Source organism: Oryx dammah, unplaced genomic scaffold (assembly GCF_014754425.2).
Source record: "Oryx dammah isolate SB20612 unplaced genomic scaffold, SCBI_Odam_1.1 HiC_scaffold_1, whole genome shotgun sequence".
Classification (NCBI taxonomy): domain Eukaryota; kingdom Metazoa; phylum Chordata; class Mammalia; order Artiodactyla; family Bovidae; genus Oryx; species Oryx dammah.
The window spans coordinates 74,276,633-74,302,110 of NW_024070185.1; the positions used below are offsets into that span (position 1 = coordinate 74,276,633).

General features: G+C 37.4%; 1 protein-coding gene across 2 annotated transcripts in view; it reads right to left on the reverse strand.

The window, feature by feature from the left end:
- The window catches only part of LOC120866340 (kinesin-like protein KIF24), a 65,033-nt gene that overhangs the window by 31,718 nt on the left and 7,837 nt on the right, over nt 1–25,478 (reverse strand). The window contains exons 2-4 of one of the 2 annotated variants that reach the window (XM_040244015.1): nt 11,201–11,852; nt 9,512–9,616; nt 7,475–7,664 (exon numbers count right to left, since the gene is read on the reverse strand). In XM_040244015.1, the coding sequence (XP_040099949.1) occupies nt 7,475–7,664; nt 9,512–9,616; nt 11,201–11,823 (918 nt within the window). In that variant the 5' untranslated portion in view covers nt 11,824–11,852. Of the gene's footprint in view, nt 1–7,474; nt 7,665–9,511; nt 9,620–11,200; nt 11,853–25,478 lie in introns of both variants that reach the window. The other variant, XM_040244007.1, reaches the window with a different exon arrangement.

The following is a 25,478-nucleotide window of genomic DNA, read 5'->3' on the forward strand; positions in this document are numbered from 1 at the left end:
ATGTTCTTATACTATAAAAACTAAGCCACACGATTTTTGTTCTCTCTTAAGGGAAGTAAATTAATGAGTGTTAACAGTGAGCCAATCCTCCTTAAGTCTAGGAGAGGAACTGAATTACTGAATTCTATGGAGATTATTCTCATAGCCCAGCCTGAGCATGCGGGAAACATAAGCAAAGAGGCAAAGCAGGAAAGCACAAAGAATGTTTAGAAAACAGGGAGGATTTACTGTGTTTGAAATACAGGATACTGGCAGGTAGAAAAGTGAAATAGCAGGTGAGAATAAGGAGTTAGGACTATACTGTAGGGGTCTTGGGACACCAGCATTAAGGGAGAGGAGGGAATGCTTATATTTAATTTAGTACAAGTGGGAAGGCAAAAAACTTTGCAAAAGAGAGGGATGAGCAGAGCCATTTTATTGGAAGACTAATCTGCCTTATATTGTGCATGGATTGGAAACATGAACACTAGTGGTTAGGTTAAAGAAAGAAAGCAAAGGAAATTCACTCAGTCGTGTCCGACTCTTTGCGACCCCATGGGCTGTAGCCTACCAGGCTTCTCCATCCATGGAATTTTAGATTAGGTTAAGAAGGGTCTAAATTAGACAATGACAATATAAATAAAAAGAAATGAGTGCATGAGAAATTTGGCAGCTGACTGGATGTGATAGCTGGGGAGAGAAAGGAATCCAAGATTATTCCCAAATGAAAAACCATGGTAATCTGAAAGAGGAGAGGTAGGAGACCCCACTAGATTGGGTCTGGAAAGTGTTAGTTCAGCAAGCACTATTATTTGCATAATTTAGTGGCTTACTATGTTGGCAACCCAACTATATCTGGGTAAAAAATCCTAATAATTTCAAGTCTGACTGTAGTATCATAATGGCAATCCACACATGATGAATGAGAGATGAAGTCATATTTTATACTACCTTTTAGGCCTACTCTAAATATTCAGTTAAGACAAAATTTTATGGGGAAATTTTTTTTTGCAATAAACAAAACTTTTAACAACTGCAGTACAGGGCACAATTAAGATTTTTTTAAAAAATGGAAAGGAAACAGGAAAAATATTTTCAGCACTTTACATCTTCATACAAGTGTTACGGTTTTGTGTCTACATTCATCCATTGAGCATCAAATCCCCTAGATTTGAGATCTTTCAGCAATATTAGAACACTAACATAGAAGGTTCTTTTTACAAAGGTCTATGTTCTAGCTTTGGTTTTTCCCTAATTAAAAAACAAGGTCTGTCTGCGTCTTGAGCTGCTTCTCTGGTGGAAATGGGCTTAAGCCAGTTTACTATGGGTCACTGTACCCCAAGTATGATTTTGTTTCATATACATTACTTTAGAATGGAAATTTGTTAAGTCATTTGAGAAGAAATTGGAGTCACAAAGCCAAATTTATCAATAGAAAAAATTCTCCAGGGAATCCCTTGGTAGCCCAGTGGTTAGGACTCCAGCTTCTACTGCATGGGTCCTGCAAGCTGCACAGTGTGGCCAAAAAAAGAAAGAAAAAAAGTCTCCAAAAGTTAGGAGGTGAGAAAAACATGAAGCTGTGAAGCAGGACAAAGAGATCTGTGAACTTTTAGTGTTCTGAAACATGTGACTGATTTTAAGAACAGTAAAATCTAACTTTGAAGCTAGGTCATAGGTAGATGGCAGTTCATTATACTTTTGATTAGGCTTGAAAATGGCAATAATAAACAGCAAAATACATTTCTAAAATCCGATTTTAATGGACATGATTTATACCTAACTCATAAACAGGTCTTTAAGCAAGGAGACAAATACTTTCTTTGCTCAGCAATCACTGTATGTTTTTATAGTTAAGTATGATATCTTATTGCCAAATTCAGACTTAAATTGAAGAAAGTAGGGAAAATCACTAGACCATTCAGATATGACCTAAATCAAATCCCTTATGATTATACAGTGGAAGTGAGAAAAAGATTTAAGGGACTCGATCTGATAGAGTGCCTGATGAACTATGGGCGGAGGTTCGTGACACTGTACAGGAGACAGGGATCAAGACCATCCCCATGGAAAAGAAATGCAAAAAAGCAAAATGGCTGTCTGAGGCGGCCTTACAAATAGCTGTGAAAAGAAGAGAAGCGAAAAGCAAAGGAGAAAAGGAAAGATATAAGCATCTGAATTCAGAGTTCCAAAGAATAACAAGGAGATAAGAAAGCCTTCCTCAGCAATCAATGCAAAGAAATAGAGGAAAACAACAGAATGGGAAAGACTAGAGATCTCTTCAAGAAAATGAGATACCAAGGGAACATTTCATGCAAAGATGGGCTCAATAAAGGACACAGATGGTATGGACCTAACAGAAGCAGAAGATATTAAGAGGTGGCAAGAATACACAGAAGAACTGTACAAAAAAGATCTTCATGACCCAGATAATCACGATGGTGTGATCACTCACCTAGAGCCAGACATCCTGGAATGTGAAGTCAAGTGGGCCTTAGAAAGCATCACTACAAACAAAGCTAGGGGAAGTGATGGAATTCCAGCTGAGTTATTTCAAATCCTGAAAGATGATGCTGTCAAAGTGCTGCACTCAATATGCCAGCAAATTTGGAAAACTCAGCAGTGGCCACAGGACTGGAAAAGATCAGTTTTTATTCCAATCCCAAAGAAAGGCAATGCCAAAGGATGCTCAAACTACCACACAATTGCACTCATCTCACATGTTAGTAAAGTAATGCTCAAAATTCTCCAAGCCAGGCTTCAGCAATACGTGAGCCGTGAACTTCCAGATGTTCAAGCTGGTTTTAGAAAAGGCAGAGGAACCAGAGATCATATTGCCAACAACCGCTGGATCATCAAAAAAGCAAGAGAGTTCCAGAAAAACATCTATTTCTGCTTTATTGACTATGCCAAAGCCTTTGACTGTGTGGATCACAATAAACTGTGGAAAATTCTCAAAGAGATGGGAATATCAAACCATCTGACCTGCCTCTTGAGAAACCTATATGGAGGTCAGGAAACGACAGTTAGAACTGGACATGGAACAACAGACTGGTTCCAAATAGGAAAAGAAGTATGTCAAGGCTGTATTGTCGTCCTGCTTATTTAACTTATATGTAGAGTACATCATGAGAAATGCTGGACTGGAAGAAGCACAAGCTAGAGTCAAGACTGCCGGGAGAAATCTCAATAACCTCAGATATGCAAATGATACCACCCTTATGGCAGAAAGTGAAGAATTAAAAAGCCTCCTGATCAAAGTGAAAGAGGGGAGTGAAAAAGTTGGCTTAAAGTTCAGCATTCAGAAAACGAAGATCATGGCATCTCGTCCCATCACTTCATGGGAAAGAGATGGGCAAACAGTGGAAACAGTGTCAGACTTTATTTTTTGGGGCTCCAAAATCACTGCAGATGGTGATCGCAGCCATGAAATTAAAAGACGCTTGCTCCTTGGAAGGAAAGTTATGACCAACCTAGATAGCATATTGAAAAGCAGAGATATTGCTTTGCCAACAAAGGTCCGTCTAGTCAAGGCTATGGTTTTTCCAGTAGTCATGTATGCATGTGAGAGTTGGACTGGGAAGAAAGTTGAGCGCCAAAGAATTGATGCTTTTGAAGTGTGGTGCTGGAGAAGACTCTTGAGAGTCCCTTGGACTGCAAGGAGATCCAACCAGTCCATTCTGAAGGAAATCAGTCCTGGGTGTTCACTGGAAGGACTGATGCTGAAGCTGAAACTCCAATACTTTGTCCACCTCATGTGAAGAGTTGACTCATTGGAAAAGACCCTGATGCTGGGAGGATTGGGGGCAGGAGGAGAAGGGGACGACAGAGGATGAGATAGCTGGATGGCATCTTCGACTCGATGGACATGAGTTTCAGTAAACTCCGGGAGTTGGTGATGGACAGTGAGGCCTGGCGTGCTGTGATTCATGGGGTCGCAAAGAGTCGGACACGACTGAGAGACTGAACTGAACTGATGGTATCTAAAGAATTTTTGGCATTTCTCAGAAAACTTTTAAAAATGAAGAGAAATAAATGTGGGAATAAACTGGTTTTGGTTTTCCTTTATTTCACTGAGTATACGGCTATTCTCCTCTTTCTATAAGTGCTCTTGGGTAAACATTTTTGAAAGCATTTATTCATTAAAGGAATTAGTATCTTTCCATCTAATAGAACTGAAGATTGATTTTTCATGGCAAATTGATGGGGAAAAATGGAAACAGTTGCAGATTTTATTTTCCTGGGTTCCAAAATCACCGTGGACAGCGACTGCAGCCATGAGAGTAAAAGATGCTTCCTCCTTAGAAGAAAAGCTATGACAACCTAGATAGCGTATTAAAAAGCAGAGACAACACTGCCGACAAAGGTCCATAATAGTCAGAGCTATGGTTTTTCCAGTAGTCACGTACCAATGGGAGAATTGGACCATAAAGAAGGCTGAGCACCGAAGAATTGATGCTTTTGAATTGTGCTGCTGGTGAAGAATGTTGAGAGCCCCTTGGACTGCAAGATCAAAGCAGTCAACCCTAAAGAAAATCAACCTTGAACACTCGTTGGAAGGATTGATACTGAAGCTGAAGCTCCAATATTTTGACCACCTAATGAGAAGAGCCAACTCACTGCCAAAGACCCTGATGCTGGGAGGATTGAGGGCAGAAGGAGAAGAGAACAACAGAGGATGAGATGGTTGGATGGCATCATTGATTCCAGTTGGTGATGCCATCAAACTCAGTGAGCTTAAGCAAACTCCAGGAGATAGTGACGAACAGGGAAGATTGGCGTGCTGTAGTCCATTGGGTTGCGAAGAGTCAGACACAACTTAGCAACTGAACAACAACAACAATTTTTCCTTCCAATAGAACTTAAGTATTGATTTTTCTAATACTTCTGTAAGAATCTCTCATGAAAGATATGGGAACATGCACTTTGATTTGACCATATTTTATCAGTGAAGTTTGATTAACATTCACTTCATGGAGTTCCCTGGTGGCTTAATGGTTAGAATTCTGGGCTTTCACTGCTGTGGCCTGGATTCAATCCCAGGTCGGGGAACTAAGAGCCTGCAAGCTGCTCTGGGTACAGCCAAAAAAATAAAAAATCACTTTAGCCTTGATATGATAAGAGTTGCATAGCTTATTTTTTAAAGAATTTTTTTTTCAGATTATAAATGTATTTCTAAAATATCTCTGGAAAGATACACTTAGAATATCGATTGTCTTCAAGGACAAAATGAGATTAGAGACATTCTTCATAGCATGATCTATATCCTATTCAAAAGTTCTGATTTTATTGATATAAGAGTAATAATGCTGATTGCAGAAAAAAACATGGATTACAACAGATAAGAATATCAAATTATCTATAAATCTTACAACCCTGAGATGGCCACTACTGACTTTGATATATTTCAGTACCATCTTTTTTTAATCTATATATATTTTCCTTTATTTAAGAAATTGGGGATGAAAGAAACAGCTCTGTTTCCTTTTTTTTTTTCACTCATTATGTTGCTATCATAAACTTTAATGGTTAAGTATGACAGCACAATGTATGTATATGATCACATATATTAAGTAACAAAAGATCTGAAAGGATAAGATATTTAATTAAAAGACAAATAAATCAATTGTTTGAATACCTGAATAAGAGTAAAAATAAAACCCAAAGAATCTAGGATAAATATTTACTTGCTATGTTTGCTATGAACCTCCCTTTTCTTCTTTCTACTTAAGGAAGAGAGGGAGAAAAAAGGCCTCTCAACACATATTATAAGCATTGACAAGTAAGGAGTTTGACCTATGACAGCAAAGGTCCAAAGTTCAAACAGCAGAGAAAGAGCTATGGAAACTATGGATATTCAATAAGTATTGACCAATGGTAATGACAAAGAAATAAGGTTATTGTGTTTTGGGATAATGGAAAAATACAAAAGATAAAATGATGCCTCCTTGAGGGAATTACTGTGACAGAAGCATCATTAAGGCAGTCTTGGGTAGATGGTGACTGGATAGGGCTATTACTATGGCTATAAGTAGCCATGGAACTAGACAGCATTACAACTAATTGGTCATTTGGACTATCTTCAATATAAATACCTCCCACCTAGAGCTAACAGATTGTGCACTGACCAGCAATCGATAAGGCTGTTAAAGTGACTGAGTTGGTTAGACAGTGGCCTAGTAATTTAGTGCCCATAGAAAGACTCTGTGCATTGCTTCGCCTTACTGAGAAACCCAATTTTGGTAAGCAAAAAAAAACAAAGAACAATGCAAGTGTTAAAGAGGGGAGAGGATTAACAACCTGACTTCAGTGTTAAAGGATTTATTTCAGTAGAGTAAAATCTCAGCTGACCAAGGTGAATTGTCTGCACACCAGATTACTCACCATCTCTCTTTTTTTTTCCTTCCTACTAATCACTGGGCTTTGTACTTTTTTTTTTCTTATGCCACTTGGCCTGCAGGATCTCAGTTTTCTGACTAGGGAATGAGCCCAGGCCACAGCAGTGAAAATACCAAATCCTAACCATGAGACCACCAGGGGACTCTTAGTCACTGAATTTTGAAGCAAGAGACAGAATAGAATGGACATAATATGAACATTCAGGGAGGCAGATTCAGAGTAAGAGAAACTCTGAATTCCCAGATCTTAATAGATTATTCCTAATTGCTTCATGATTTTAAGAGTGCCTAAATTATAATATCTTCCATCAATGGAATGCTGCTTTCATAACAGACTAAAGGACTTATTGAAAGGGTACCTAAGAGCCAGGAATAAATTCATTTCAATATCAAACTCTTTGTTCTTGGACTTAATCATAATCATCCTGGCAGGGAGTGAACGTTTCTTAATGTGTTTGAGCTACCAGTGTTTTACTTAAACCCATACATGTTCAATGTGAAATCACATTCCTGGATTATCTTTACTCACTGCAATCTACCTTATACAAAGTGGCCTGTTCAGGAACCCAATTTCTACCAACTTAACTCTATGCCTAAACATAATTAAGAATCAAAATAAGCAGTTGGCTGGCAACCTGGGGCCATTTTGCTCTCCATCTTTAAACTTCAGACTTGCGCTCAGCAGAGTAAGTTCACACTGAGAGACAGGAGAGAACGGAGATTGGGTGACCATCTCACAGTTGGTCTGGGGCAACTCAGTGACTGTCCTTCCTACCAGCAGTTCATTATTTAAACTCTTTTCATTCTCCCATTTGCTCTTTTATGACTAAATAGGTATAATTAAATTCACATAAAGCATGGAAAGTGAATGTATAATGCAACTCTATTGCACGAGAGAGGAGGAATTATGCTTGCGTTATCCCCTACTGCACTGTATTTTTTAAACATGAAGGTTAAGTGTTATCAGTGATTAATGCAGTGTCACATAGAATGAATGCCAACACTCAAATCTAAAAACTGAATTTCAGAATTTGTACTCCTACTCAAACAAAAAACTTGACACTTGATAATGTTAGTTCCATCGAAGGAAAGTATCATACCTGTAGAATATACTGTGTGAGGTCAACTGCTTCTTTCTTCTCATGAACAAGTAGAGTTTCTTTATCTTTCACAGTAATAATGTTGATTTCTCCACGACGTACCTCCCTCATGCCCAGAGGGCGTTTTCGAACACAAACTCTGATTTTCTCCATCTCAGTCCAAGGATTCTCTTTTTCTGAAGTGTTCTGTCTGATATATGTTTATAAGTGGGCTTTAATTTTTAGTTAACAGAATAAAGCTACCTAAGAGGTCAAAGTATCAGTATATTTTGTTATAAATTAGGTGTAATACAAACACACACACACACATATACACACAATATTTGTTATATACTAAAGTGCTGACACTGAGAAAGTTCTTTCATTAGCTCTAAATCCTCCTGATTTACTTCTATCTCCATCTCTACTCAATCCCATCCAAATGCAAATTTCTTGCTTCTTTTCAATCCTCATTATTGTACATTTACTGTTTTCTTGACCATTCAATATAATTTTTTTTTTTTATCCTACCTGGGTTTATTAAACACCTTGAATTTGGTGGTAAGTTTCAATGTATTTCCCCCATGTTTCTCCCAGGTATATTCTGACCCTCCCTTTGTCCTTCTTGCTTCCTTTTTTTTTTTTTGCCTACCCTGATATGTATTTATTTGTTAGAATACGATCCTACTCCCAGGACAATTTTATGACTGGTGCTGTCCACCACTAATTCATCCTTCTATTCAGACACATTTCTTCTCTGGCTGTCTTCAGTGAGCTCATCTACCTTAACATCCAGAAGAGAGGCAATATTCCTTGGGTTAAGAGTACAAAATCCATCAGGTTTACTAGCTGAGCCTAATGGTGGCATATATGATACATCTAAGCACTGACCACTTTACCTATGTAGAAATGCCTCTTAAGCAAGGTAACAAGAAAAGAGAACCCTTGAAAGTAGATGTTTTACCAAGACCAATGCCTTTGGCACATATACTTACAATGTCTGAGAGAGACAAATCATTCCCTTCCTTTACACTTTAGAATTTGATTAATAACCCCTAAACAGCATTTTATAATAGATTTTACACAGGATATTTCACTATATAATTGTTTCATATCAATTTCAATTTTCTGAGACCTCCAACTGGCTGGAAAATTATTTTTTGCCAGGATCTAAATTAGTAAAAAGGAGGAAATAAAATTTCTAATATGATGCATAAAAAACTACTCAAGGCTTTTGAAATATGTTATTATTTTTTTTAACCAATGTATAGTAGACATCTAAAAAAAGAACCATTTTGGCTTGAAGTATGGCAAAATCCTGACGATCATTAAAAGTAAATGACAGGCATGTGGGGGTTCATTGTTCTATTTTCTCTTCTTTTGCATGTGTTTTATTTTTTATAAGAAAAAAACCAAACTTTCTTTGGGTTTTTTTGGACCATGCTGTGGGGTTTGCAGGATCTTAGTTCCCCAACCAGGACTGAACGCAAGCCCAGCAGTGAAAGTACAGAGTCTTAAACACTGGTCCACTGAGAATTTCTCAGAATAAAACACATTTTTAAAGCATCCTAAAAGGTTCTGCTAAGCTGCTAAGTCACTTCAGTCGTGCCTGACTCTGTGCAACCCCATAGACAGCAGCCCACTAAGCTCCTCTGTCCCTGGGATTTTCCAGGCAAGAGTACTGGCGTGGGTTGCCATTTCCTTCTCCAATGCATGAAAGTGAAAAGTGAAAGGGAAGTCGCTCAGTCGTGCCTGACTCTTAGCGACCCCATGGACTGCAGCCTACCAGGCTCCTCTGTCCATGGGATTTTCCAGGCAAGAGTACTGGGGTGGGGTGCCATTGCCTTCTCCAAAAAGGTTCTAGCTTTTTTTTTTTAAGGCTCTAGTTTTAATGTGCAGTACTGCCTAGAAGAAATAAACTATATCTGTCTGACATGCAAAGTTAACACAGCTAGAGTTAGGTCTATTCACGATCTTAAATAAGTCAGGGCAACCAGTCCTCTAAATGCCTTAGACTTTTATTAAAATTCAGAGTCCAATAAGTTATTTTGAACTTACCTAATTTGAGGTATCCAAAGAGAATGCTCTTCGGATAGGGATGACTCACTAACAGGAAGCTTCAAGTTGGTGAGGGAGTTTCTCAGGGTTCTAAAACTCTGGCTCCTACTTAGAATTTAGGGGAGAAGACAATATTGAGAATTATTGGGACAATGAACTTTCTTAACCTCCATTTCTCTAATATAATAAGGAATGGCGAGAGTAAGATGATACAAAAGGTGAGAGAGCTCAATTGAACACCTTTCGTCCTGGGTCTGCCATGTATAAACCTCTGTGAGAGCACTTAGCTCACTCTATGGTTGTCTGACTTCCCACTCACCCTGCCCCTAAGAGTCTCAGAGTCTCCAGATATTCTAATGATCTTTATATCTAGAATCAGGACAGGCAGAGGGGGTATTCTATATATGTGAAATAAATAAAGCAGCAATATTTAAACTAAAATATCCATTCTATGTAAATAAATAATGGAAAGTCGTATCTTCATTCTATTTATAAATAATTCCAATTTAGATTTTTATATGTTGTTCAATAAAAGACTAACATTCAAAAAAGTATTTGCTCTTTCACCGCTGAGCTAACCAACAGGACAGCAACAATCATGGTATTGATGGTCATAGAACAATCTAGTCCTTTCACAACTAAAAGAAGAAAAAAATACTATATGCTCTGTGCTTTGCTAAACCAAGCCAAAAAAAATTTTATTTTCAGAAACACTATAGAATTCATTTATGTATTTCAAATTACTGAAGACATTTTTACCTTTAAAATTGGGTTCTCTATTCTTTTAGAATAAAAGAACTGGTTGGTTATGAAATCCTCTGAAACCTTAGCCAATATAAGACCATATGGAAATACTTTGTTTTAAGGTATGAATAACAGCCCTTATTTTTTTTTTAAGTGGCTTAAGAATGTATTTTGTTTCTCCATAACTCACCAACCATAACTTTTAAAATAACAAAACAGGCCATACACATTATTTTTAAAAGAACGTATTTTCTATTATACCAAGGTTAGTATTAGGGATTACGTGATATTTCAATTCTTAGGGACCTTTTTCAAATTCTAACTCACAGCACTAAGTGAAAATAACTTATTGTCACTCTGGCTCCCAAACTGTAAATGCTATCAAAAGTATCTTACTATTTGCAATGACCAAACTCATCTGTTCTTCCAGGACTGGAATTGTAAAAAGCACTCAAAATCAGGACCATATTTCAAATTTTGCAGGTAAATCAACTGCTCCCAAGACCTATTTAATTCAACTAGCTGAATTAAACAGTGGTTTTTTTAAAACTAAGCTTCATGACCCCTGGTTGAAGTTAATTTGACAATCTAAAAAAAAAAAATCCTATGGATTTTGTAAATTTTTTTTCTACTGCAGAGGAAAGTTAACTCTTTTACCTTCATGGATGCACTAGATACCTCATGCCATGCTATAATAAAAACAGGTCTGCAGCAGACCCTGGTAAGTAGCTTGATGCACATGAACAATCATCTTTCTCCCATCTGGAAAGTCCAAATTCTTCATCAATTTCCCCCAGTCAAGGTATCTGCATTATCACCACAGAGGCTGTTCACTATTATTTTCTGTAAATATGGAGTAGTTGGTCTCCTCTGCTCATAGAGAACCCTGCCCTTGCCTAAGGCTCCTTTCCCTCCAGAAAAAAGAAAAAGATAAAAAGTTATTACCTGATATAGGAATGAGGGATTCCATAGTTATACCCTGAAACATGAGAGACTCTTTGAATAACTGAACTATCACAATTCCCCTGTACTGGAGAAAAGTGATTAGATGAAAAGGGTGAAGTCTTAGCTTCTTTTTGTATGTAGGAATCAGCGGCTGTGGCATTCAGAATTCCTGTTTGTATATGGTACTGGGAATTATCTGGTAGCATGTGCTCCAGTACTTTTATGTAGTTAGACTTCTGTTCACTTGCAGAAAAATCTGATAAATCACACAGTTCAAACTGATTGTTGCTGGTAGTTCTGTCTTTGTTGTCAGCAGGAGAATCAAAATGCAGTTGCCTTCGAGGGCCAGGTCTGGATTTCTGAGGCTTGACACACAGATTGCTTGTCTGAAGACGATAGTCTGGGCTACTGACTGCTTTATCTTCTTCCTGCATAATCTTAATGATTTTGATAAGTTGGAAGAGACGTTTGCGGTCATTCATGTCATGGACTCCCAATTTGGAGTAGTCCTTCATTGTAACGTTGGCTAATTCATCTATTTTCTGAAGGCCAAGGGCAGTAAAATGAGGATAATACTGTGCTAGTTCAGCTTCACAAAGACATTCATACAACCAGGATGTCATTTTTGTGAATAGGTTTGTTTCTATAAACTCTGAGGAGAAAAAAAAAATTCATTCACTTGAAATATACTATATATAATACAATTATTCCTTAAAAAAAAAAAAAAGAAAAGAAACCCACAAAAGAAATATGCAGCAAAATCTATTCCAGCATTCCAGGTTCTCAATAAATACATTTTTCTTTTAAAATGATTAAACAGCATAATGTATAAAGATGCTTATAATGCATTTATAGTAATTTGTCCTTTGCTTAATAAAAAGAGACTTTCAGTTATGTATACACATAGGTACATGCACATACACATAACACAAATCACTTACTTATTCTAGGGAGTTCCTTCCAACCTTGCAATATCTACTTCACATATACCACAAACTACTGAAACCTTCTCCCCAACTGCTGATTGTTACAGGGCTAATTTTAGATGTTCAAGTTAATGTCAAGGCATGTCGCACAACTGTTTCCCATGATTAACGAACAAAGGCTAAGAACTATTTCAAAATGGAAAGCAGAATTAAATAGTGACTCAGAGAAGATCATGAATATAATTCAGAGAAAATCACATTTGTATATACTGAGTACTGGTAGAAGTTAGTTGAATAAAGAGGTAAAAACATCATTAATTCAGAATCTACTAATTCAGGATTTTCAGATCATTCTAAAAGGCAGGTGTTTGTAGATGTCTACCTATATACAGAACATGAATAAAAGAATTTACCTAGGAAATTAATACCATGGTCAAAAATTTTAATGGCTACACATTAAAATGTTTAAAAAATTTAACACAAGCTATTTAATTAAATACTAACAAATGATGTGGTAATAACACATAATCCTAGTCTATTATTAAAGTCAGGACCCTGGGGAGTTCTTCGTATCACTGTTAATCAAGTTCAAGTTCATAAGAATATTGAAAGGTAAGTAAACTACATTTTCTCTAAAAAAATTTTTTTAATAGTTCAGAGTTTTCAAAATTCTATTAGTTCTTAGTAAAGCTTTTCTATTTTTCACTTTAATTTATATTTTATCTTCCTTCTAGGAGAAACAGAAAAAGAGGTCAGGGCCAGGTAAAAGTCTTAATTAAAGGACCCTGAGTAACAAACTTCGGAGGAAATGGTCAAAGGGGCTAAAAAGCACATTCTAAACTCATCCTGCCCTTTTCCATTTGTGGTAGATGAAAAAAGAAAAATTCTTTGCAGGGCTTTCCACCAAGAGATGAAATTTACTTCTGTTGCATTTAGGCTGGCCTTGTGACATGTTTTGGCCAACAGAAAGTGGTGGAAATGACACTATGTGACTTATAGGCCTAGTCAAGAGCCCTTGTACTGCTGTCAGTCACTAAGTCATGTCTGACTCTGCGACCCTGTGGACTGAGCACTCCAGGCTTCCCAGTTCTACACTATCTCCTGGAGTTTGCTCAAACTCGTGTACATTGAGTTGGAGACCATCCAACCATCTCATCCTCTGCCACCTTCTTCTCCTGCCTTCAATCTTTCCCAGTATCAGGATATTTTCCAATGAGTCAGCTCTTTGCATCAGGTGGCTTAAATATTGGAGCTTCAGCATCAGTCCTTCCAATGAATATTCAGAACTGATTTCCTTTAGGATTGACTGGTTTGATCTCCTTGCAGTCCAAGGGACTCTCAAGAGTCCTCTCCAACACCACAGTTTAAAAGCATCAATTCTTTGAGATAGTGATGGACAGGGAAGCCTGGCGTGCTGCAGTCCATGGGGTCGCAGAGAGTCGGACACGACTGAGAGACTGAACTGAACTGAACTGACAGGCTTCTTTATGGTCTGACTCGCACATTCGTCCATAATTACTAGATAAACCATAGCTTTGACAATACGGACCTTTGTCAGCAAAGTGATGTCTCTGCTTTTTAATCCACTGTCTAGGTTTTTTCATAGTTTTCCTTCCAAGGAGCAAGCGTTTTTTAATTTCACGGCTGTACTCACCATCCACAGTGATTTTGGAGCTCAAGAAAATAAAGTTTGTCACTGTTTGCATTGTTTCCTTATCTATTTGCCATGAAATGACCAGATGCCATTATCTTAGTTTTTTGAGTTTCAAAGCCAGCTTTTTCACTCTCCTCTTTCACCTTCATCAAGAGGTTCTTTAGTTCCTCTTTGCTTTCTACCATAAGGGTAGTTTCATCTGCATATCTGAGGTTGTTGATACTTCTCCCAGCAATCTTGATTCCAGCTCCTGAGTCATCCAGCCCGACATTTCACATGATGTACTTTCCATAGAAGTTAAATAAGCTGGGTGACAATATACAGTCTTAACATACTTCCTTCCCAATTTTGAACCAATCTGTTGTTCCATGACTGGTACTAACTGTTGCTTCTTGGCCTTCATACAGGTTTAACAGGAGGCAGGTAAAGTTATCTGGTACTCCCGTCTCTTTAAGAATTTTCCATAGTTTGTTGTAATCCACATAAAGTCTTTAGTGTTGTCAATGAAGCAGATGTTTTTCTGGAATGTTGGCAATTTAATCTCTGGTTCCTCTGACTTTTTAAAAATCAGCTTGTACATCTGTAAGTTTTTGGTTCACATACTGCTGAAACCTAGCTTGAAGCATTTTGAGCATAATCTTGCTAGCATGTGAAATGAGCACAATTGTATGGTAGCTTGAATATTTTTTGGCATTGTCTTTCTTTAAGAATGGAATGAAAGCTGACCTTTTCCAGTCCTATGGCCACTGCTAAGTTTTCCAAATTTGCTAACATATTGAGTGCAGCATTTAAATAGCATCATCATTTAGGATTTGAAATAGCTCAGCTGGAATTTCATCACCTCCTCTAGCTTTGTTCATAGTGATGCTTCCGAAGGCCCACTTGACTTCACATTCCAGGATGTCTGGCTCTAGGTAAGTGATCATACCATCGTGGTTATCCAAGTCATTAAGATCATTTTTGTATAGTTCTTCTCTGTACTCTTGCCACCTCTCCTTAACCTCTTCGGCTTTTGTTAGGTCCTTAATGTTTCGGCTTTTGTTAGGTCCTTAATGTTTCTGTCCTTTACTGTGCTCACCCTTGCATGAAATGTTCCCTTGATATCTCCAGTTTTCTCAGAGAGATCTCTAGTCTTTCCCGTTCTATTGTTTCCCTCTATTTCTCTGCATTGTTCATTAAAGAAGGCCTTCTTATCTCTCCTTGCTATTTTCTGAAACTCTGTATTCAGTTGGGTAAATCTTTCCCTTTCTCCCTTGCCTTTTCTTTCTATTCTTTCCTCAGATATTTGTTAAGCCTCCCCAGACAACTGCTTTATCTTCTTGCATGTCTTTTTCTTGGGGATGTTTTTGGTCACTGGCTCCTGTACAATGTTACGAATCTCTGTCCATAGCTCTTCAGACACTCTCTCTACCAGATCTAATCCCTTAAATCTATCTGTCACCTCTACTGCATAATAATAAGGGATTTGATTTAGGTCATACCTTAATGGCCTAGTGGTTTTCCCTACTTTCTTCAATTTAAGCCTGAATTTTTCAATAAGGAGTTCATGATCTGAGCCACAGCTCCTGGTCTTTTTCCTGCTGACTGTATAGCACTTCTCCATCTTTGGCTACAAAGAACATAATCAATCTAATTTTGGTACTGACCATTTGGTGATGTCCATGTGTAGAGCTGTCTCTTGTGTTGTTGGAAAAGGGTGTTTGGTATGACAAGCATGTTCTCTTGACAAGACTCTGTTAGCCTTTGCCCTGCTTCATTTTGTACTTCAAGGCCAAACTTGCTTGTTATTCCGGGTTATCTCTTGACTTCCTACTTTTGCATTCCAATGCCCTATGATTACACAGACATCTTTTTTTTAGTGTTGGTTCTAGAAGGTTTTATAGGCCTTCATGGAACCATTCAACATCAGCTTCCTCAGCATCAGTATTGTGGCATAGACTTGAATTACTGTAATACTGAATGATTTACCTTGGAAACGAAATAAGACCATTCTGTTGTTTTTAAAATTGTACTCAAGTACTGGATTTCAGATTCTTTTGTTGACTATGAGGGCTATTCCATTTCTTCTAAGGGATTCTTGCCCACAGTAGTAAATATAATGGTCATCTGAATTAAATTTGCCCATTCTCATCCATTTTAGTTCAGTGATTCCTAAAGATGTTGATGTTCAGCACTGCCATCTCCTGCTTGACCATGTCCAATTTACCTTGATTCATGGACCTAACATTCCAGGTTCCTAGGCAATATTGTTCTTTATAACATTAGACTTTACTTTCACCACCAGACACGTCCACAACTGAGCGTTGTTTCCTCTTGGCCCAGCTGCTTCATTCTATCTGAAGCTATAAGTAATTGCCCTCCCTTCTTCCCCAGTAGCATACTGGACACCTTCCGACCTGAGGGGTCAGGTAATCTTCCAGTGTCATATCTTTTTGCCTTTATATACTGTTCATATTCTCACGGCAAGAATACTGGACTGGGTTGCCATTTCCTCCTCCACTGGATGTTCTGTCAGAACTCTTCACTATGACCCGGCCGTCTTGGGTGGTCCTGCACAGCATGGCGCATAGCTTTATTGAGTTATGAAAGCCCCTTCACGACAACAAGGCTGTGATCCACTTTGCTGTACGCCAAAAACTAATACAACAATGTAAATCTACTCCAATAAGATTTTTTAAAATAGATACGCTTTGTATCACATTTCTTTCCATGTCACAAAAAGTCCAGCTCCTCCCTTCTTCTGCGATAATGATCAGAATCACTCCAGGAACTTTAAGAAATATAGATACCTGAGCCCCATCCCAGATCCATAAGAAAACAAAAAAAAACAGGGACTTTCCTGGTGGTTCAGTTGTTAAGAGTCTGCCTCCCAATGCAGGAGACATGGGTTTGATCCCTGGTTCAGGAAGATTCCACACGCCATGAAGCAACTACGCCTGTGTACCACAACTACTGAGTCTGTGCTCTAGAGCCCAAGATCTGCAACTACTGAAGCCTGCATGCTCTAGAGTCTGTGCTCTGCAACAAGACAAGCCACCTCAATGAGAAGCCTGTGCACCACAACTTGAGAGTAGCTTCCACTGATCACAATGAAAGAAAGCCCGTGCACATCAATGAAGACCCACTGCAATCAAAAAATAATTTTTTTAAAAAAAGTACTCTATAAATGTATTCATTATGCAGTACACAGATTCTGTAAAGCATTTACTAAGTGCCCAGCAAACAGCAGGCATAGTGATCTACCTATAGCATTTTAAAATACTTTCCTTATAAAAAATTTCAAACATCACAAAAGTAAACAGAATTGTACCATGAACTCTCATCTTATCCACCCATAGATTCTTCAGTTATCAAAATTTCCCACACTTGCTTCTCCTATTCTTTCCTTTCCTGAAATATTTTAAAAGTAAATCCTAGATATGTCATTTCACTTCTAAATTTTCTAAACAGATATTTTCTTATGTAACCCTAGTGCCATTATTATACCTAGTAAGTTGTTTTTTTTTTTTAATTTTACTTTATTTTACTTTACAATACTGTATTGGTTTTGCCATACATCAACATGAATCCGCCACGGGTGTACATGAGTTCCCAATCCTGAACCCCCCTCCCACCTCCTTCCCCATACCATCTCTCTGGGTCATCCCAGTGCACCAGCCCCAAGCATCCTGTATCGTGCATCGAACCTAGACTGGTGATTTGTTTCTTACATAATGTTATACAAAGATGCCACAAAAAAAGAAAACTACAGGCCGATATCACTGATGAACACAGATGCAACAGTTCTTAACAAAATTCTAGCAATCAGAATCCAACAACACATTAAAAAGATCATACACCATGACCAAGTGGGCTTTATCCCAGGGATGCAAGGATTCTTCAATATCCGCAAATCAATCAATGTAATTCACCACATTAACAAACTGAAAAATAAAAGCCATATGATTATCTCAATAGATGTAGAAAAAGCCTTTGACAAAATTCAACATCCATTTATGATTAAAACTCTCCAGAAAGCAGGAATAGAAGGAACATACCTCAACATAATAAAAGCTATATATGACAAACCCACAGCAAACATTATCCTCAATGGTGAAAAATTGAAAGCATTTCCCCTAAAGTCAGGAACAAGACAAGGGTGCCCACTTTCACTGCTACTATACAACATAGTTCTGGAAGTTTTGGCCACAGCAATCGGAGCAGAAAAAGAAATAAAAGGAATCCAAATTGGCAAAGAAGAAGTAAAACTCTCACTGTTTGCAGATGACATGATCCTCTACATAGAAAACCCTAAAGACTCCACCAGAAAATTACTAGAGCTAACCAATGAATATGGTAAAGTTGCAGGATATAAAATCAACACACAGAAATCCGTTGCATTCCTATACACTAATAATGAGAAAGTAGAAAAAGAAATTAAGGAAACAATTCCATTCATCATTGCAACGAGAAGAATAAAATACTTAGGAATATATCTACCTAAAGAAACTAAAGACCTATATATAGAAAACCTAGTAAGTTTAAAAATAATTATTTGGTATCTTATACTCAGTCCATAATATAATTTACCCAATTATCTAAAAGAAAATCTCTATTTATATTTAAATATATAATGCATATATATTTTAAAGTATCTTTTTACAAAAGTATTTTTTTGTTCAAATCAGAATAAAAACAAGGATCGTGAATTTCATTGTTATGTCTCCTTTTTTCCTCACAGGGCAGTACCCCATTCTTTCTTTTTTCCTTTATATTCCACTGACAACACAGAAACCAAATATGTCCTAAGTATGGGATATATTACACTAAAAAAATTCCTCATTGTTCATCTGAAATTCACATTTAACTAAGTGTCCTATTTTATGCTGGCTTAAGCTGGCAACTCTATATTTGAATCAAGTTCCACAATTTGGGCAAAATATTTCATAGGTGTTACCATGTGCTTCATAGTATATCACACCAGAATACATTCAATGTCTGCAAACTGCAGACTGATTTCCTTCATTGCAATCTTATCAACCAATTAATCCAATGGTTTCGTCCACTGATGACTGTTATCTGCCTCAATCATTTCACTGGGATTGCAAAATGGTGGTTTTCTGAATCTATCACTCTTTTTGGAATTTTCCTATAAAGAAAAACTTTCTGTCAACAACTAGGGCTATTTGATTATCCAAAATAGAGTTAGCACATGAAGGCAGGCATAAGAGTATCCTTTCTTTTTAATTTCTAATTTTCAGAGTTAAGTAGTGGCTAGTTATTTTGGATGGTATCCAATGAGTTCTTCTGGAGTTTTGCTTTTCTTTTTCTTTTGGGGGGGGTTTTCAAATTCACTATTAACTCATGGGTTTTTATATATTTCAAGTGTTTTAATCAATTTTCTTAGTCTTTGAAAGCTTCATATTTCCTGGCCGAAATCTAAAATCAGCTTTTTTTCAAGAAATATGTATTTCTGTTTTGGAAGTAACTGCCCTTTGTCCCACATCCAGCTAAAGGTTATATATGCCTGTCTTAAGCAGAGAGGGCCTGGGCATTAGCAAAAAAGGGAAAAGAATGAGCACAACCACATTGGCTTTTATCTTCCTTTTGGAGATAGGAAGAATTCTATACAGCCACAAGTAGCTAATCTAGAATAGACACTACTTACTGCATATCACTTACCTAGAGCCAGACATCCTGGAATGTGAAGTCAAGTGGGCCTTAGGAAGCATCTCTACAAACAAAGCTAGTGGAGGTGGTGGAATTCCAGTTGAGTTATTTGAAATCCTAAAAGATGATGCTGTGAAAATGCTGCACTCAATATGCCAGCAAATTTGGAAAACTCAGCAGTGGCCACAGGACTGGAAAAGGTCAGTTTTTATTCCAATCCCAAAGAAAGGCAATGCCAAAGAATGCTCAAACTACTGCACAATTGCACTCAAAACACACACTAGTAAAGTAATGCTCAAAATTTTCCAAGCCAGGCTTCAGCAATATGTGAACCGTGAACTTCCAGATGTTCAAGCTGGTTTTAGAAAAGGCAGAGGAACCAGAGATCATATTTGCCAACATCTGCTGGATCATCAAAAAAGCAAGAGAGTTCCAGAAAAACATCCATTTCTGCTTTATTGACTATGCCAAAGCCTTTGACTATGTGGATCACAATAAACTGTGGAAAATTCTTCAAGAAATGGGAATACCAGACCACCTGACCTGCCTCTTGAGAAATCTGTATGCAGATCAGGAAGCGACAGTTAGAACTGGACATGGAAAAACAGACTGGTTCCAAATAGGAAAAGGAGTACGTCAAGGCTGTATATTGTCACCCTGCTTATTTAACTTATATGCAGAGTACATCTTGAGAAACGCTGGGCTGGAAGAGCACAAGCTGGAATCAAGATTGCTGGGAGAAATATCAATAAACTCAGATATACAGATGAAACCACCCTTATGGCAGAAAGTGAAGAAGAACTAAAGAGCCTCTTGATGAAAGTGAAAGAAGAGAGTGGAAAAAGTTGGCTTAAAGCTCAACATTCAGAAAACAAAGATCATGGCATCCGGTCCCATCACTTCATGGCAAATAGATGGGGAAACAGTGGAAACAGTGGCCGACTTTATTTTGGGGGGCTCCAAAATCACTGCAGATAGTGACTGCAGCCATGAAATTAAAAGACGCTTACTTGGAAGGAAAGTTATGACCAACCTAGACAGCATATTAAAAAGCAGAGACATTACTTTGTCAACAAAGGTCTGTCTTGTCAAGGCTATAGTTTTTCCAATAGTCATGTATGGGTGTGAGAGTTGGACATCCAAAGAAAGCTGAGCACAGAAGCATTGATGCTTTTGAGCTGTGGTGTTGGAGAAGGCTCTTGAGAATCCCTTGGACTCCAAGGAGGTCCAACCAGTCCACTCTAAAGATCATCAGTCCTGGGTGTTCATTGGAAGGACTGATGTTGAAGCTGAAACTCCAATACTTTGGCCACCTGATGCAAAGAACTGACTCATTGGAAAAGACCCTGATGGTGGGAAAGATTGAGGGAAGGAGGAGAAGGGGTCGACAGAGGATAAGATGGTTGGATGGCATCCCCGACTCAATGGACATGAGTTTGGGTAAACTCCGGGAGTTGGTGATGGACAGGGAGGCCTGGCGTGCTGCGGTTCATGGGGTTGCAAAGAGTCGGACACGACTGAGTGACTGAACTGAACTGAACTACTGTATATTTGAGTTACTAAATATTCTCTCTAGGTCAATTTCTGACTTCAGTGTCAACTCCAAAATTTAGTTGTGGCTTCTTTAAGCTTTATTAAGAAGGATGTTGAGGCATTTACAATCATTAATAGAAAACAAGATGAGAATTTGGGGGCTGGGAAGGGCAAGTCATTTCCATTTTATTTCTTGCAGCCCTTCTTACATACTGAAGTTAAAAATGTACCACCGACACCTTTGTTGCACTGTGACAATGAGGATGTCAGTGTAGTTCCTTAATATAAAAGTGACAGGATATAATAATCACTAAGAAGTGGAAGGACCAGACAATGGAATATAGATAAAAATTTTTAGTAAATTAAGTATTTTAAGAAATCTGTCTGTTTTAAACATCCCCTACTATTAATAGTTTATAAAGATTCAGATAAAAATAGCAAACTGATAAAAGATGAGTTAGAAGTCAAGGTGGATGACTATTGATTTTGCTTAGTGTTTGAGCTTTCCTGTTACATTAGCTATAACTTCACTGGTTTGCTTTTCTCTCCTCCTGTACCCATGGTAAATAATCCAAATCTATTTCAATTCTTTCTCTTTTTTTTTTTGGTGAACCACAAGACACAAGGATCCTAGTTCCCTATCAGGGATAGAATCTATGTCCCCTGCAGTGGAAGTGTGGCATCCTAACCATGGACTGCCAGGGAATTCCCTCAATTCTTTCTTATTAAGCTCTGAAACAGCTTCAAAATCTCCTTTTGGGTGTGAGTGCACGACAGGGTACAATTCCATGAGTTCTGACAGTTGTAAACACCTGTAAAACCATCACCACAATTAAAATACAGAATATTTCCATCACCTTCAGAAGATTCGTCACATCTCTCTGCACTCCATCCTACCCTCTGTCCTTGGCCCTAGCCAACGACTGATCTGACTCCTTGGAAAAGACCTTGATGTTGGGAAAGACTGAAGGCAGGAGAAGGGGATGCCAGATAATGAGATGGCTGGATGGCATCACCAACTCGATGGATATGAGTTTGAGTGAACTCCGGGAGTTGGTGATGGACAGGGAGGCCTGGCGTGCTGAGTCCATGGGGTTGTAAAGAGTCAGACATGACTGAGCGACTGAACTGATCTGTATGACGTTTCTGTCATTACATATAAGTTTGCTTTTCTGAAAGCTTATGTAAATGGAAGTATACAATATATTCTCTTTTGTATCTGGGTTCTTTTATTTAGCATAATGATTATGAGATTCATCCATAATGCACATGTCACACCCTCATTTTACTCAGGAGGAAAAAGACTAGAATGAATCAGTGAGTTGCCCAAGTTTTAACACAGCTCTCAAGGAACAGTTCTCAGATTCAAACTTAGGTCTTCTCGTGGCTAGTCCCATGTTCTTTGCACTATTCCATGCTGCCTCCGTCAAAAGCAGCTGCAAAGACAGCTCCCCGCCAGCTCCCCTAAGAGGCCCACTATGTACCCTGCTCAGCAGAATAGCTGCCTCCTGCAGATCTGTGCTGCAGCATGGTATCTCTCACAGCTGCCACCACCAGGAAAATGTCCTGCAAATCAGTAAAACCCAATGGAGGCCAGATGGGCAGATTTTTACATGAGGGCCCACTCATGTTCAATGCCACAAGTATGCACAGTGCTCCTTTGTGACCCAGAGAATGCTAGGTCTCAGCTGTTGGGGTAACAATCAGAAATAGAGTCTTGGAAGAAATCCAGTTGGCAGAAATTCAAATTTTCTTATCCTGGTGGCAGAGAAAATAAACTGGAAGGGGAATTCATGCAACTTTATACACAATTAAGGAAGCTGATTCACATTCCAGGATGTGGATAAGATCCAACTATTTAACATGTCCCCTCAAACTTTTCATTCATCTATCTAAACTATGTAACTCTACCCACCTAAACTGCCTCAAACTGAACTTGGAATCAGATAACTCTCAGTCATTTAGCTGTGTAACCTTGGGCAAAATCACTTAGTTTCTCTGAGTTTCATTTCCCCCTCTCAAAGGATGTGATAAAATATTTATGTAAAACTAACTTGAAAATTTTAAAGTACTCCATAAAAATGGAGCCATGCTCTTACTCAGCACTGGGTCACTGTGCCTGGTTTGTAAGAAGTGTTGACTTATTAGAAACAGATACATCATATGAAAGATTTTTAGAACTATTAAAAGGTGGTTTCTATTATTTGATTTATAAAAAGTTGAATATGTAAGAGATTCAAAAGGTAAGAGATTAGAGATATGGAAGTAGAGGAATTATACTTGCAAAATACACTAAGTAATAGTAGTACTATGTGTAGGCTTCTATTAACTTATTATTTCATCGATAACGACTGTACAAATACTTTCCTCTCCTTCATGGACAGGGGGATTCTTTACCACTGCGCCAGCAGGAAAGTCCAAACACTTAGTTACTATATATTATATAGAGATATTAGATGATGCTACATACCAAAATACTAAGGTATAATTTATGTATAACAAACTAGACCAATTTTAGAACAGTTTCATAAGTTCTGACAAATACATCAAAACACCAATACAACCAAGACAGTCCCATCAAAAGATTTCCCAGTGCCCCTTGGGAGTCAATACTCTCCTCCACCCATGGTCCCAGCTAATCTTTGATCTGCTTTCTGTCACTATGGCGAGTGTATTTTCTGCAATTTTTCATAAAATAAAATCGTATAGTGTCATTGTTAGTTTAAATCTATTTAATATACAAAGACTGAAATTTGGGGGATTTTTCCTTTCTTAGGTCTTCGGGAAAAAGTTAAAATGATTATACTATTTTTCATAGCTCTTTTTTCACTGACCTAAATGACATCTGCTAATAAGGAAAATTTTTCTTAAATCAGTCTAATTTAACAGAAAAATGAATAGTGAAACAAATTTGAAGAAAATATCACAATCTACTGCTGCTTGACTGTATAAATGTCAATTCAAAATCTCAATTTTCTTTTTTTAAAAAAGTATTTATTTATTTGGCTGCATCAGGTCTTAGTTGCAGCACACAGGATCTTCACTGTACCATGTGGGATCTAGTTCCCTGACCAGGGATCAAACCCAGGGCCCCTGCACTGGGAGCCCAGTCTTAGCCATTGGATCATCACAGAAGTCCCTTAAGATTATTCAATATTTCCAATAAGTTATTGCTCACTATAAAAGTAGACAACCCAAATCTAAGGTCTATATATTCCTGGTCAATCAGAAAAACGGGGGAAATCGCCCAAGTTCTAAAGCAGCCAAGCTATTTTCAGTTTTTCAAATTCATGTTACATTTCAAATACTTAAATTATCAAAGAGAAAAAGGAAAAAAAGGGTCAATACACCCCCCAGAACATCATTAAACTTTAATAACTTTTTAGAGATATAATTCACATATCATAAAACTCACTCATTTAAAGTGTATGATTCAATATTTTTTAGTATGTTCACAGAGTTGTAGCAACCATCACCACAATTTAATTTTAGAACATTTTTACCACTCCAAAAAAACCCCCCGATATCATTAAATTTTAGATGTTACACTAGCATCTAAAAGAGAAAAGCATTTCTCCTAAAACATTTACTTCTATAATTAACAAAAACAAAATTAATCACGGAAGAAATCAAGAAAATGTATTGAAAGTTTCTGTGGAAATTTAGGCTGTGGTTAACAGCTGTTAAGAAGGTACAGGATGAATTATTTTTTAGACTCGTGTAGCACAGAATGAAAATCTCAAGAGCTTTGTTGAATAAATTAGAAGAGCATTCTGAATATGTTCCAGGTGGGTGTTTATGGCCATAGTTTTTAAGAAGTAATTCAATATAAACCTAATAATGCATAAACTAAAGCCAGTTTCATTTTATTAAGAATATTAGGAAGTGTACCCTAACTTATTTTAAATAAATCACCCTGTTTAAAACAGAAAGAAAATCTGATTCATTTGTCCATGTATTTCATAGTATCAAATAATGTTATTTTTATAATGTTTAACTAAATAATTCTTTAAAGGGGTATTTATTTTTGTTATAAAGAATACAATGAAGAGGAAAGTAAAATGTGGCTTTGGGTAACTTTCATGGTAGAAAAAACAAAAGTTGGTAACATTTGTGTGTCACAGACTTTTTAAAAGAAAAATATTCAAAGTTAATTCAGAAATAACTCATGTTCTCAAGTTTAAAAAAATTCACTCCATTCAACAACAAAATTTCAAATTATTTATGCTGAGCAACCCCAGAAACAACTAAAATTTCACAAATGCTAGAAATAACCAGATCATTTGTGAGGTAATTAAAAACACACACATAGTAAATAGAACTTAAATATAATTAATCCTAGATCAAACCTGACAAATACAACTTACAAAGCTCTTTAAAAGACCATTAAATTTTAAAATAAATATTCCGCATGGAAAAGCCTTTTAAGTGCACTTTTAGGAAGTTATTTATAATGTAACTGTAAAAGAGTAATATTTACTTCTAAATATGATTCGATTATGTTAGAGGAAACATT